This window comes from Drosophila innubila, chromosome X, assembly GCF_004354385.1.
Source record: "Drosophila innubila isolate TH190305 chromosome X, UK_Dinn_1.0, whole genome shotgun sequence".
NCBI lineage: Eukaryota > Metazoa > Arthropoda > Insecta > Diptera > Drosophilidae > Drosophila > Drosophila innubila.
The window spans coordinates 17,494,131-17,509,518 of NC_047626.1; the positions used below are offsets into that span (position 1 = coordinate 17,494,131).

Sequence of the window (15,388 nt, forward strand, 5' to 3'; positions counted from 1 at the left end):
CAATAACAAAATGCATGCAGTGCTTGACTTGGAATCTGCTCTATCCGTTAGTTTTGCGCAAACCTATCTTTTGCTTTAATTTACGACTTTCGATGGTCGTGTTTGTTATAAAGAATAAAAAGAACGCTTCTCGAGAATGCCGAATATAGCCTTACAATCTTACTTTAGAAAAAATGTTAGTCCCTTTTGAATATTTTTAAAGAACAAAATCTTAAACTACTAAATTTCCACTGATATCATTAAAATTGAGTAAAAAAGTGTTCTCAAATTATGAATGGCGTTTAAAAAAATACTGAAAAATGTACGTAATTTTTATATAGATAAATGGCAGGATAAAAGGCATAAGATGATTGCGATATTTAAATCAATACAAATGATTTTGATATTGTAATTTAATTTAAGTAAACGGAAAGTTTCCAAATGTAACTTTAGCTATTTATAAAATCTGAAACATGTTTCAGTTTCAGTTTAAAGCTTAGAAAGCAACTGTTATCCCTGAGCTTACCTAACGTAATTTGAGCTGACTTCTTTTCATAACTTGGTATTTGCAATGTATTAACAAAGGGGACGAGACAGAAGCTTGCCAACAAGCTTACTGTGTAAACACGGAAGACCGTTAGTTGGTTGACCTTGTTTCTGCCTGACAACAACCCCATAATTTAGTATGAGTTCTCTCACAATTGGGATGATGATGATGATGATAATGATGATATCCGTATGCGACCTGTCATGTCCGCGTTTACAATGTGACGCAACCAGCATCTATAAATACGCCAACGATTGCATTCCAAAGTTATTTATTAATAAACAATAATAAACTGCGCTAGTTTGTGATGTGATAACAAGTAACACAACAATAGCAATAAAAACGCTGGCATCTAATGGCAAACAAAGATTCAAGCATGATGTATATATACATATATATATATATATATGTTACATGCTTACATATTTATATCGCAAACACATACTCAGAATCTTGTTCATGCAAGTAGTTCTAAATCAGTTGAATGCATTCATTTACTCGGATTTTTAATTAAAACTAAGCCCTGCACTTATTTCTATCAGTACAATTCAGTCTTAACTCACACACTCACACACACACACACGCAATCTAAACACCCACAATTGAACTGTGTGCCAAATCAGGCTAAACAACAATTGATTTTTATACCCTGTACCTGTTATGGCTTAAGAGCATATTATGCAATAAATATTTACAATGTTATGATTGTATTTGCCAATATAATATTTGGTTGTGAAGTTTTCTAGATCAGGGAAGGGGCACATTAGCTCACCGAGCTCATTCCGTTATCCTAAACAAATTGCTGTCTGCATTAATTTATTTTCAGCTAAAGTCTTTTAAAATTAGCTTAATGTTAATTTAAATTTTAAAACATTAGGACTCATACTAAAAACTGATTTTCGACTGGGCGTCTCTATGGCAGCTAAATAATATAGTGGACCGATCTGGAGCAAATTTGGTCAGAATGTATAATACTAGCCCAGATGCATATTTTATTAGTTTAGTAAAGATATATTAAAAAACAAAATACTTTTTCATACTAAAACTTGATATTCGACTGAGCGTCTTCATGGCAGCTATATGATATAGTAGACCGATTTGAACTAAATTTGGTCAGAATGTATAATATCAGCCCAGATGTATATTTTACTAGTTTGGTTAAGATATCTTAATAAACCAAGAAGTTTTTCATACTAAGACTTAATTTTTCACCTAAGTTTCCTATGGCAGCTATATGATATAGAGGTCCCACCCAAAAATAAAAAAAAAATGATCTGACTAATTTTTGACATAGCTACATTTTTGATTCATTTTTATTATATCTGAGACCGACATGGGCAAAATATAGACTTAAAGTTAGTTACTGCAATGCAAACAGGGTATTGTATTTCCAAAGCTGATGCAATTGTTTTTCAGCTCCCTTCCAAGGAGTGCTAGTTCCCAATATCTTGTCTTACTAAATATTACCGTGAATAGTATAGGTCAACTCCTAGTCGATCAACCTCTACTAAAACGATGTTAAATGGGCTTTGCTCTCTTTATTTCATTTTATCTATCAACATTCACTCATTTGGGATAAATGCTATAAAAATGCAATGCAGTTCAGACAAGATAAAATGTATAAAAGATAACAAATGAAATGAATTATTCTCAAATTATATAAGCCTAATTCATGGCTTCAAACGATAATTTTAATTATTTATGTCTTCACTAGATTTAAGTTGATTTCCTTAAGGATATTTTCTAATGCATTCTTTTCTTTCCTACTGCCAGTTATGCTTTTTGAGGACAAATAATGCAGCTGCCTGGCATCTACGGAGCCGACAACAGCATCAGCATCAGCACCACCTCCACAACCAACACTCGAAGCATCTCAAAGCGGCTCACCAGAAAAGTGAAAGCCGCAGCAGCAAACCAAATTGAAAACTCATACAGGTTAATGCTGGAACAGGCGCCTTATAGCAATCTGACGGTCAGTGACGACCGGGTGTCGAACATTTACTCCACCACCACCATGACATCTCCAGAAGCACCGACCGCAACATCTGCAACCACAATTTCTTTAAATTCGACACCATCGCTGAGCGATTCACATGTCATCAATAGATTGGTCGATGTTACGAATGCCACATCCATTGATCCGACTGAAGCATCAATTGTGGTCATGAACCCCGCCAGCACCACGAGTTCCCCCTGGAACATATCCTATGTGTCCGTTTCGGCCACCAACTACAATAACTGTTCCGCCCTGTTTGCCAACTACACACAACCGCAAACAGGTGAGTTTAAAGGCATTAAAAGAATCAACCAAGCCATTTACATCCATTTAATTATACCCTGTACTAGAGACCTGCATGAATATATTCATTTTTAAAATAAAAGTAAACACCCAGACTGGGTACACTTTTTAGTATACTCACATATTGTGAATGAGTGAGTACTGTCAAATTCTAACTGAGTAACTCAAAAATATATTTAACATATCAGTTTGCAACTGCACAGCATAAATTATCAAGAGCAGAAACTTAAATATAAAAAATGTTGAAAAAATAATAAAAAAAAATATATATTAAAAAAATTGCCAATAGCTATGACATAGAGAACAAAATAATGTTTTTAATTTCAAACATAAATACTTGCCTTGACCATAAAACAATTAAATAAACTTCATGAATTTAGCTTTAGTATTACATAAATTGTGTATACAATTTTTATTTTTTTTTAATTAGAAAAACTACATTCATTGTACAGTGAGTAAGTGTACATCAAAACCGTTGTTTTATTTATTTATTTTTTATTGTATTAACTTGTACAACTTTCAGTGAAAATGAGTAGACACCAACTAGAAACGTCACAAATACAATATTCACTCACATTCATAAAAAATGAATATAGCAAAATGTGTACAGCATTTTAGAGTGAATGTCTCATATGTCGTTCTGAATGTATTCATGTAGGTCTCTACCCTGTACCATAATATATGTAAATAATATATGCGCCGAAGTACTTAACAGGCATGTGAAGGCGTGGCAGATCTCTTAAAGTAAATATATTCTTGATCAGTATTAGCAAAGTTGAAGTGTTCTCTTTACATTTTATTTAGATTTTTGTTTAAACATTATCCTCTAAAACAAAATTATATTAATAAAAACAAGAAATACTTATACAGATAAGCTGCAGTTGTGCAAGAGTTCAAACGTATTGTTCATCTCAGTAAACTAATCCTTATGTATCTGGTAGATAATTCCACATGAGTTCCTGTTGATCTTTCTTTGGAAATGCCTATGTATACAATACATTGTCCTGAGTGGTGATACAGATAAAAAAGCGAATAAAATCAATTCAATGCGGTGTCTTGGATTTTTTTAAACCAAGTAAAAAACACTTCATTCAAGCACGATGTTTTTCATCAATATTTTGATTTTCGGGGTTCTGTAAGATTTTTTTTAATAAGACCAAATATTTGAGGATTTTTAAATTTGTCAATGTTGAGTATAAACTTAAAAAATACATTCTAAAATAGAGAATCTTTAACTTGAATAGTAGAAAGAATCCATATTCACCAAGATGCTTGCACATCAAGTTTTGAGAGCTTGAAAGTCAAAACCAAAAATTTGAATGCATATATCAAAAAGCAAACAAAAATGCCAAAAAATACTGTTGGTTTTGTATATTTATTTTAAAAACAGGTGTAATGTAATGTAATGTGTATCAGTGTAATTTAGCCTTGAATCAAATGTCAAATTTTTGTGAGGTTTGTTAATACTACGATTTCCATTTCGGCAAATTCACTCTAAAAAAAATACAAAATACAAAAAATATAAATTCTAGGTTGTGACTGCATTCTTTTGGTTGGTTATTTGATTTAAGCCGAATTAAGCATTTGAATAAATATTTGCTTTTGTCTTAATAGTAATCATGTTGAAAGTGATAATGAACGTAATTTTGAAAAGTGAATCTCCCGGTCGGTACGTCATAGATGTGCAAACACGAACTCAGAAGGTCGGTATAACGGGACCTTTGACGGCCGATAACCGACGTCTGCTCCAAGAGAAGTTGACATCATGGAAAGTGCCCGAAAAGCGTATTCAGTTTCATCCAACAAAAACCCATGAAGATTACTTCAGAAGGCTTCATATGTCCCCCTTGAATGACATGAGCAGGTCTTACTATATGAGTACTAAAAGAATACCACCAAACGGCAGCGAAGGGAATGGCAATAAAATAAATTGAATTTTATAAATAGTCTAAAACATAATATACCAATAGATAGCCATAATATGTGAATTGTATAATGTTTGAGGTATCTGGGTTAGCATGTTTTATGCAATACATTCGAATCGTTTTGATGTGCCACATGCTACGTGCCACTTACTTCTGGCAGACGTTGCATTTATACATTTTTAATACGAATTCCTTCTTGTATTCTTGTGCTCAATTTGTGGTTTAATTAGCGACTTTCACCTGTGTCCCATCCACACATCAATTTACTCCATCTGTTACTCCCTCTCACTTGCTCGTCTCCTGCTCTTTTCTCTCTCGCAAGCAGGCATCTATTGCAACTGGACTTGGGACTCACTGCTCTGTTGGCCACCCACGCCGGCCGGCGTTCTGGCTCGAATGAATTGTCCCGCCGGCTATCACGGAGTTGATACACGCAGTAAGTAAACAAATCTAAAGAAATACCCACTTGAATTTTATAAAGCATCCTGCTTACTTAATGCTACATTTCTTAAGAATATAGAATATAGTTTTTTTGCCCCTCGTATTGTTCAGTTTTTGCCCCTTGTGATTTTTTTTCTTTTTCTAAATATGAACTTGCTCTACGATTAACTGGAAGAAGATTAAAAGATTTTCGTTGAGCTAGAAGGTCATCTCGGAATCAGAGGAAACTTTCAGCGCATTCCAAAAATATATATATTTTTTTTTAAGACCTAAAAATGGTTGAGAATCGCTCACACAGAAAATATCATTGGAAAATAAATACAAATTTATTCCACAAATTTAGTTTATCTTATTTTATTATTTATATTATTTTTACGATAAAGAAGTTCAACTGTAGATGCAAGTCACCTAGTTATCAATGACGATTGTCGTATTTATCCAAATTTACCATTGGGAATTCGAAATTAAATGCAAATCAAATGGTTAATTAATTGACAAGTATCTAGGTCAAGACTACCTTTCAAATGGTCGTGTGCAATGACCAGGTGTGTGGCACAGATATCACCTGCAATTGTGTGGGTTAATCGGGTGTCGGACTAGGCAATGTATATGGAGGGAGAAAAACTCCTCCTCTTTTCGCCACCTTTTATGATAATGTTAAGCAGCATTTAGACTATCAGCATTGGCCGTTCCCATAGCGTAAAGCCTGGATTTTCTATTGCTTGCGAACTTAATATTTAATAAGTGAAGAAGCAATCACTTGACCTGACCTCATTTTCCCTGACCGTCGGAGTCACAATCACAAAACTCTCGATTCAATTCATTCAACGCTGACATTAATGTGGACATCGAAGCCAGCAACATGGCTGCTTGATTGAAGCAAATAGAAAATAAAAAAAAAATAATAAAACAAAACAACAACAACAACAGCAAAAGGGCAAACGTTAGAAAACAACTATTGAACATCATATTGGGGGCAACGACAATGTCAAGAGCACAACAATCCTTTGCCTCTGGTAGTTGCCGCTATAAATACTCACCTAGATATTTGACAAGTTGGGTAAATGCACTGCAATATAAAGGTTAACATTTAAGTGCTCCTAGTGTGTTGAAAAAAAACCTTCCTCTACACTTAAGAAAAGTTCAGCGCCTTGTGTTTTGTTATTACTATATATCAAAGTCAAAGTCTTCCCAAACATCTGTAGAATTTTAATATTATATACTAAAAATGATTTGTCAACTTCAAGAATCCTAAGAAAGTATTTTGGTATAATAATTCTTACATATATTAGTTATTATAGCTATTATTATCATAAAAAGAATAATCATATGCAAATGTGCTCCATAAATTTCTAGAGATTTTATTTTTAGAATCAACCTAACTAAATGTTACTCAAATGTCAGGGATTTCATTCTTGATTGTCAGATACTTTCGGATTCACAAAAATCGTTTGTCTATCGTCGGAGAACATTGAAATCAATATATATGAATATGGAGGAATTCCACATTTCCAATAAGCCCAAGCGTGAAGTAGTGAAACAAATAATTTACGAATTATAACTTACTAAAAATAAAGAATCTTCCTTTATGCTTAATCCCATTAAAAATAAGTTTTGAAATTTTAATGCTATCAACTTGTTGTCTGAAATGAATTCAACTTGCATTTGCCATAATCATAGAGTTATTGATGTTCGTGTTTTGAAAACTTGTAATTGATTGTCAGAAGGTTGTTTATTTGCTTGGGCGCTCACATTAAGGACCCATCGGAAAGGTCCTTGGCACAAATCGTAGTTCTCAGAAAAGTTAAACTTGTAATTGCTCGAATTTATTTGTAAACAGAGTTCGCCAATCGCAAGTGCGAGTTAGATGGTCATTGGGGTGGCCGACCCAACGAGACTGAACTAAATCCCGCTGGTTGGACCGACTATGGACCATGCTACAAGCCAGAGGTTATACGACTCATGCAGGAGATTGAGGATGTCAATGTTAGTGTTAACTATCGTTTTTTATATCATTGAGACACTTTAGTAACAGATTATTTCATCTGCAGCTCTATATGGACATTGCGCAGCGTACTCGTACTCTGGAGATTATTGGACTATGCCTGTCCCTGCTGGCTTTGATCATATCTCTCGTTATCTTTTGCGCCTTTCGATCGCTGCGAAACAATCGCACCAAGATCCACAAGAATCTATTCATTGCCATGGTACTGCAGGTGATTGTGCGACTTACCCTTTACCTTGATCAGTTCCGACGTGGTAGACCGGAAGCGGCTACCAATACAAGTCTATCGGTTATCGAAAATACGGTGAGTGTGAATAAACGCTATTGACTAAAATAAAAGAAGTTATTTCCCAATGAATCCGATTGTAAATCTATCACATGATTTTTCCGATTTACAGAATATCTTAAAAAAGTATATCCTTAAAATAACGTCATATTAGGCTTAGAATCTTGATATAAAATAGTAACAAGCGCATTAACCTAAAAGTTTTGTACTTGTAGCGCTAGGATAATAAAATAAAAAATTAAAATAAAAATCAAATAAAATAAAAAATATAAAAAAATCGATTCATATAATAATCATGGACTCAAGTTTCCCAATATAAGGGTTCACTGATCTGATAGCAATGATCTAAACTAAAAAACATGTACAGATATTGCACTGTTTGACCAGATTAATTATATTTTAATCAATTTTGTGTGGGAAAAGTGTAAAAAGGTGTAAAAATACATAGCTTTTCTAATAATTTTGATCTAACTCCTTCACCCAAGTAATAACTAAATATTGAAACCTTCCTAATTATTGGTTTCCCTTTCAGCCGTATCTATGTGAGGCATCATATGTACTGCTGGAATACGCACGAACCGCCATGTTTATGTGGATGTTCATAGAGGGACTCTATTTGCATAATATGGTCACCGTAGCTGTATTCCAGGGTAGCTTTCCACTTGTCATCTTCTCGTTGCTGGGCTGGGGTATGCCTGTGCTCATGACAACCGTCTGGGTGCAGTGTACAGCCTTCTTCATGGATACATCGATGGGCGACTGCATGTGGAATTATAATCTGACGCCATACTACTGGATACTGGAGGGGCCTCGTCTGGCAGTCATATTGGTGAGTCGATACTCAGAGTGAATATTTTATAAGTGTGGCACAGTGGTACGCAGCGGATAAATCTGACACATTTTGATAAAAGTTCTCAAACGTGGAGTTACACAACTGCTAGTGGAACTCTAGAACTTTTTATTGACTCTATTGCATTAAAATCAATGATATGGTATCGTTTTATAATAATTATGACATCGAAGTAAATATCTAGATCCAGAGGAATAAAATTTTTTGAGCGGGTTTCAATAAATTTGAATGCAGAATAAATTAAGATGCCAAACCATGTTCAAGATAACAATCCGCTTGAAAATCAGTTAAGTTTTGCCAAAGTTATAACAGTTCAAAGTTGCTCAAGCCTCTGACCTAGCAACTTTACAAGTCAAAATATTTCTTAACTTTGACATGATTTTTTACAAGAAAATTAAAGTTCGCAGAATCAAGTTTAATGTGTTGTTTTATACTAATTACGATATAAGGAGTTGATTAGAAGTCATAACTTGAGATTTAAAATTTTGATTTTTCTAAATTTCAAAGGGGGGACCCTTACCATCGAAATCGAATCTGGGTCGAAAATAATAAAATTTTCTAAATGAACAAAAATTTAATGCAGAATGAATTTAGAGTCCAAATCATGATCAAAATGACATTCCACTTGAAAATCGGTTCAGCTCTGATCAAGTTATGACAGTTTGAAGTTGGTCAGACTTCGGAGTTAGTCACTTAACAAGTCAAAATTTTTGTTCAATTTCACATGATTTTTTACAAAAAAATGAAAGGTCTCAGAAACAAGTTTAAAGTGTTGTTTTATGCTAATTACGATATGAGGAGTTGATTAAAAGTAAAAACTTGAGATTTAAAATTTTGAATTTTCAAAAATTCAAAGGGGGGACCCTTACCATTAACGAGGAACTATGGCTTGGAAGGTCGAAAAATAATAGAATTTTCTAAATGCAAAAAATTTAAATGCAGTATGAATTAAGAGACCGAATCATGATCAAAATGGCATTTCGATTGATAATCGGGTCAGTTTTCTTCAAGCTATGACAGTTGGAAGTTTGTCAGCTCTATGACCTAGCTTTACCACATACTTTACCACAGCCGTACCGGTACAAGCGTTTCGGTTTTCGGCTCTTGAAAAATAAATGAAAAAATTGCGGATTTTGCCCATTGTACCATCAGTCAACGCAATTGTCACCATGTAATGCATTACATTTTCAACTTTTCTCCAGCTGAACTTCTTCTTTCTGGTGAACATTATCCGGGTGCTTGTGGTGAAGTTGCGTCAGTCGCAAGCGAGCGACATCGAGCAGACGAGGAAAGCGGTACGGGCGGCAATTGTGTTGTTGCCGCTTTTGGGTATAACGAATTTGTTGCATCTGGTGCCGGCACTGAAAACGGCGTGGAAATTTGCCGTATGGAGCTATGGGACGCATTTTCTTACATCATTTCAGGGCTTCTTCATAGCACTCATCTATTGTTTTCTCAATGGCGAGGTAAGTGCGAAAGTAACTTGTTGCACCAATCGACTGTAAGAGGCTCTCTCCTTCTCGCTCTCTTTTTCTCTTTCTCTCTCTTTCGTTCTCTCTCTTTCTCTCTCTTTCGTTCTCTCTCTTTCGTTCTCTTTCTTTCTCTCTCTTTCGTTCTCTCTCTTTCTCTCTCTTTCTCTCTCTCTCTCTCTCTCTCTCTCTATCTCTTTCTCTCTTTTTCTCTGTCTCTCTTATTTTTCTCTTTTTTTTTCCTTTTTTCTCTATTTCTGTTTCTATCTTTTTCTCTAAATATATTTCTTTCTGTCTCTGTCTCTTTCTTGTGTATAACAGGTACGCACTGTGCTACTGAAGAGTTTAACCGTGTGGATGTCTGTTCGTGGTCACCCCGAATGGGCGCCGAAGCGTGCCTCGATGTACTCGGGTGCCTACAATACCGCTCCCGATACGGATGCATTGCAGCAACCGGGCGATACGTTGGCATCAGGAAAGCGGTAAGTATAAATCAAATTTTGAGTTGTATGCTAGTAGTCTCAACTGTCGATCTGTGATTACAGGGTATCGCCGCCCAACAAGCGCATGAATGGCCGCAAAGGCAGCAGCGTCAGCATTGTTATAGCCAATGAGCCACAACGCCAACGACTCGTACAGAAGCGCAACAACAACAACATGGCCAATGGCAATTCGCGTTCTGCACTTCAACAACAAGCACTACAACAACATCAGCAACAACAGCAAAAAGAAGAGACAGCCTCGGTATCGGCAATGGCAACACGCATACAAATCAAGGATCCACCGTCGGGTCGACCCAACTGGATGATCACCCTGTGCTTTCGCGGCCAAAAGGTACTGAGAGTACCGCCAGCGTCATCCGTACCACCCGAGTCAGTTGTATTTGAGTTGTCAGAGCAGTAGATCAAACTAGTTCTAGCCATAGACGTAGTCTGTAGCCCGTAGACCCTTAAGTTCTTCCTAGCCTACACTCTTAATAGCCTTAGCTTCTACTTCTTATTCTCATTCAACTACTTCTTATACTTCTTGCACACAATCGTATTCCATATATAACTTGCTCCCATACTCAACTGTACTCGTACAATACAACTGTACAAGAATCGTCAATATTTATCAAATCGTATCACGCTTATTCGGGGTTTTTGTTGCTACGGTCGGCTTTGCAAAAAAAAACATAAACTTCTCATTGTAAATTAAAAACCATCTTCAATTAATTACTCCATTTGTATGTACTTCTCATAATTCTCCAGTCCTACACTTACTGATCCAGAGATCCATTGTATCATATTCCATAATTACCTGCCAAAGTAACCGTCACCCGCCAAGAATTGGAAAGCTAAAAGATGTTAACAGATTATCAAAAGTTTTTTGTTGTTTTATGAAAAAAATACTTAAAATTTAACCAACACTTATTACGATAAAATTTACGCATATGAATATGTACTTACATATGGGCATTTCCACAAAAAGATCCAAAAACTGGTGTAAATATTACCGATTATTGCACAAAATTTAGTTTCCATTATGAAAATTGAAAAAAAAAAAAACATTTCAATTCTTATATATATGTTTATTATAAATAAAATTGATAAAGAAAAAATTATTTTTTTGTAAGGGTTCGTCATCGCCCATTTTTGTTTATGTCTTTTAATCAGATAGGTTGATTGACTTAATCCTTTTATTGAATATTCAACTGCTGTGGAAATACCCATATCTGTTTAAAAATTTCATTTTTGTACAGGTAGTATTACCGAAACCGAATAGAAAAAAGCAAAAATAGCACCTTTTGCCAAAATACTCGTACCAGAACCGATATTTATTTCATAGTAATTCCTGCTTATTAGGCTTTATCCATCATATACTCGTATACTTAATACACTGACTATCTAGCATGGTTTCCAATGATTTATTCAGCATAAACTATGCTTAGGAACTCTGGCAGCATGTCTTTCAGCAACATTCGAAAATATAAACGCTACTTTTTAGTACAACCGAAAAGCATCTGAAAATTTTCACAAAAATTTCGATATTTCAAAGAAAGCCATCTATAGATTTTATAATTTTTTGAAGAACATTTTTTTTTGTAAATACATACATATGTAACTAGGAAATTGGCACGATTTTTTTAGGGATATTCTTAAGACTCGGTCACACTGTTATCTTCGCATAATTGGCATCAATTTCTGTGTTGCCTTTTGCCACACTTGCTTTTGGTTTTGTTTCAAATTTGTTATGATTTATTTTATTATTGCTATTTGCAACTTAATTCTGATCACTGCATTGTTTGTTGCGCTTTGTTTTGCAACAAACGCACAAATTTGCAATAATTTCTAATACTAAATATCGAACTAAAGTGAAAACAAACTAAATCAAAGCATAATATTTAATATCTTTCTAATCTCTCTTTCTCTCACACACCCACACACATACTCGCTCGCTCGCTCATTCTCTTTCTCTTTGCATTTTCGATACATAAATAAAATGATTCTTCGTGTCATGTTTTTGTTGCGGCATTTTCGAATTTTGTTTCTGTCTCTCTTTCTTCTTGTTTTTCGCGTCTTTCTGCTTGTGTCATTTGCAGAACAAATGTGTGATGCCTGGCGCTCAAATGTCGCAGCAAATATTTATGACGTCACAGTTGCCTTCGCTGACAACGACAACAACAACAACGACGACAACAACAACAACAACAGTCGCAGCTGTTACTACAACAACTGCAATAGCAGCCGCCGCAGCTGCCGCCGCCGCCGCCGCAGCAACAGCAATACTGCAAAAAAAGAAGCAAACGCCTAAAGCTTAACGCGATCACTCTCACTCGCTTTCTCACTCAAACTTTAGCTAAGCATCGTAAGCTTTTAAGCGCGCAACTGTACTAAACTAAACTCAACTGAAATGAGTGCACTTTTTAAAACATATGTATATACATGTACATCGCTACATCTGTATGTATGTGTTAATAAATGTATAAATATACTTATTTTTATATATACATATATATATATATACATATACATATTTATGTGTACATTTATCTGAAAATACAAGAGAAATGTTAACTTTAATTGGAATGATATGCGATTCGTACATTTTTTTTTGTTGGTATATGCACTTGAATATAAGTACATAAAATGCATGTATCTTAAGGCAGTAAACTAATCAATATTTACATATATTCACAAAAGCATACATACATACATGTAGAGCGTACATGTGTCGTTATTTTCATATATGTACATGTACAACAACAATATATGTACAACAAATCTAGCTACAAAACCCATATACATATTTACATACTTACAGTGCAATTATATACATACATATTTATACATTGTTCACATCAAATTGGCAATTTGGCTCGAACAATTTTACTCAAAAATTTTCTGATTCATGATTTCTTCATATTGCGAACTCAAATCGAAAAATAATCGATACATTCCTAATATGGCGCTGCCCGACTTTCGTTTTGCAAAATGGCGTTAAGTTTAACTTTCGTGTTCAAGTCGAATTCGATAAATGGCGTTTAACAGAATATAAGCACACACAAAATTAATTAGATACAGTCACAGTCATATGAATATACTCGTATATACGTACTCATGTACCTCCGTGCTTATATCTATTATACATTTTTTTTATAAAGAAAATACCATGAAAATTAAATTTTTTGCTTACGTACATAAAAGAAGTATGAACGCTACAGTCGAGTGTACTCAACTCTAGGATACCCGGTACTCAGAATCTTCGGAACCATAATCGTTTAAATACCAAGCTTTTAGCTAACAATAAATTATTGCATATATACCTGTATAAAAGTTCAAAACAAATGAAAATGTGCAGCACTTAACTGCAGTTCTACTTGTTTTCTCATCTGATGCTCTGCCGACGAACAGCCGGAAAGTACCTGCTTTACTTTTGTCCCATGTCCCACAAAAACTTTACCAAGAAAGCTTTTCGTAAAAGCTTTAAATTCTCGTCTAGCAAACGTTTTTCACCGACAAGAACAAAGAACATGTCCTTTTTTTATCGGTGAGCACCGACACCTTTTCAGACGGGAACGACAAATTTACACTATTAGCGAATAAAGTCCGTAAGAATTAAGAAAAAATATGTATGTATGTGCGCGTATACGAGTATGTTTTGCTTACCAAATAGAGCTACATTTCTTGGTGTGCAATCTTAACTATCCACAAGTGTTAAACATGCGCATTTTGCGACTCAAGATCCATTTGCACGACCGCATCGGCATTAAATTTGGTCCCATTTACACGACATGTTAACAGCTTATTAATTAAGCCTTTTAACACGAAACGCATCCAATGGATTATTGCTAAATTTTTTTTCTCTACTAGAGCAAAAACTTTGTGCTAAGAACTAAATAAGCAAGCCGAATTTAAGAGAACACAAAAGAATAATAATAAGAACTACTTACACTTAAAGAAAACAGCAGCATAACTGTGAGAACTAATGGAAACATAAAAAAAAAAAAAAATACAGTGGTCAATGTCAAACTATTACGTGTATAAGTAAAAATGGAATATATAATATGAATAAACTTGATGATTTTATATACATATGTATGTACATTGTACATAATAAATTTATGTATACTATATGTCTGGCATTTTTTATTATATCTTGTATTTGCATGCTCTAAAACTAGAACTGAAGATACAGATTCCAGATTTAAGATCAAGAACGAGATCAAGATCCAAACCCAGTTCGAAGACGGTCGATAGAAGTATATTATACATATTCAAATACAGTTTTAGCCTCGCGCTGTGGTTTTTATACTTGTTACTCGTGGAACACAAGGGTATGTTGGTTTCGTAGCAAAGCATGTAACAAGTACAAGGAGGCGTAGCAAGCCTAAGAAAGTGTATAAATATTCCTGATTAGCATCAACATCTAAGTCATGGACTATATCAATCAAATTTGCTTCACAGAATTCTCTAAGCGCCATGCAGATCAAATTTGCATCAATCTTCATATCAAGCCCCCATTCGCCCCTGTAAATGTTTATTTTAGTTATAACACTATTTATGATGGGTGAAACTCGCTTTACTTATTGTCAATCATCACACTTTATCTTATCAAGATGGGATAAATATCCTTAAAGTATGCAATAACTAATATACCAATTGAGTTTAAAATTCAAAGATACAAAAAAATATTTCAATTGAGCAACGGGTATCTAGTAGTCGGTGTCACAACTTTAGTATTCTTACTTGTTTTTCTTTTTTGGCTATGGCTACGAATAACCAGCACGTGCCCGCCAAAGGCGGAACCATATGTGGGACCCATGAAGCAGCCATATCGATGACGCTGGAATGCCAATTTGCAACTACGAGCAGCCAAATGAGACATTTTTATGGGCCATCAAAACGTTTCTTTGCACAATTAAAACATTAATTTAGCAGCAAATTAACAATTGGTTTCATCAAGCATCACACGAGAGGCACATAAAAACAAAACATAGTACATACAAGTACGAGTATGTAGTACATAAACATAACATATATATGTAAATACAAATACAAGTACATAATATTTTCAAAAGCTACAGCAACAACAATGAGGCAACAAC

General features: G+C 34.6%; 2 protein-coding genes across 2 annotated transcripts in view; both read left to right on the top strand.

The window, feature by feature from the left end:
- LOC117793063 (PDF receptor) overlaps positions 1 to 11,126 on the top strand; it is a 38,110-nt gene extending 26,984 nt beyond the window's left edge. Inside the window, exons 2-9 of the mRNA XM_034633451.1 lie at positions 2,300 to 2,805; positions 5,076 to 5,186; positions 7,032 to 7,177; positions 7,243 to 7,500; positions 8,015 to 8,311; positions 9,535 to 9,798; positions 10,123 to 10,283; positions 10,347 to 11,126. Coding sequence (XP_034489342.1) covers positions 2,322 to 2,805; positions 5,076 to 5,186; positions 7,032 to 7,177; positions 7,243 to 7,500; positions 8,015 to 8,311; positions 9,535 to 9,798; positions 10,123 to 10,283; positions 10,347 to 10,704 — 2,079 coding nt within the window. The 5' untranslated portion in view covers positions 2,300 to 2,321 and the 3' untranslated portion in view covers positions 10,705 to 11,126. The remainder of the gene's footprint in view (positions 1 to 2,299; positions 2,806 to 5,075; positions 5,187 to 7,031; positions 7,178 to 7,242; positions 7,501 to 8,014; positions 8,312 to 9,534; positions 9,799 to 10,122; positions 10,284 to 10,346) is intronic.
- The window catches only part of LOC117793033, a 31,393-nt gene continuing 19,129 nt past the window's right edge, over positions 3,125 to 15,388 (top strand). The window contains exons 1-2 of the mRNA XM_034633421.1: positions 3,125 to 3,138; positions 4,578 to 4,581. The gene's annotated coding sequence lies outside the window, so the exon portion shown is untranslated. The remainder of the gene's footprint in view (positions 3,139 to 4,577; positions 4,582 to 15,388) is intronic.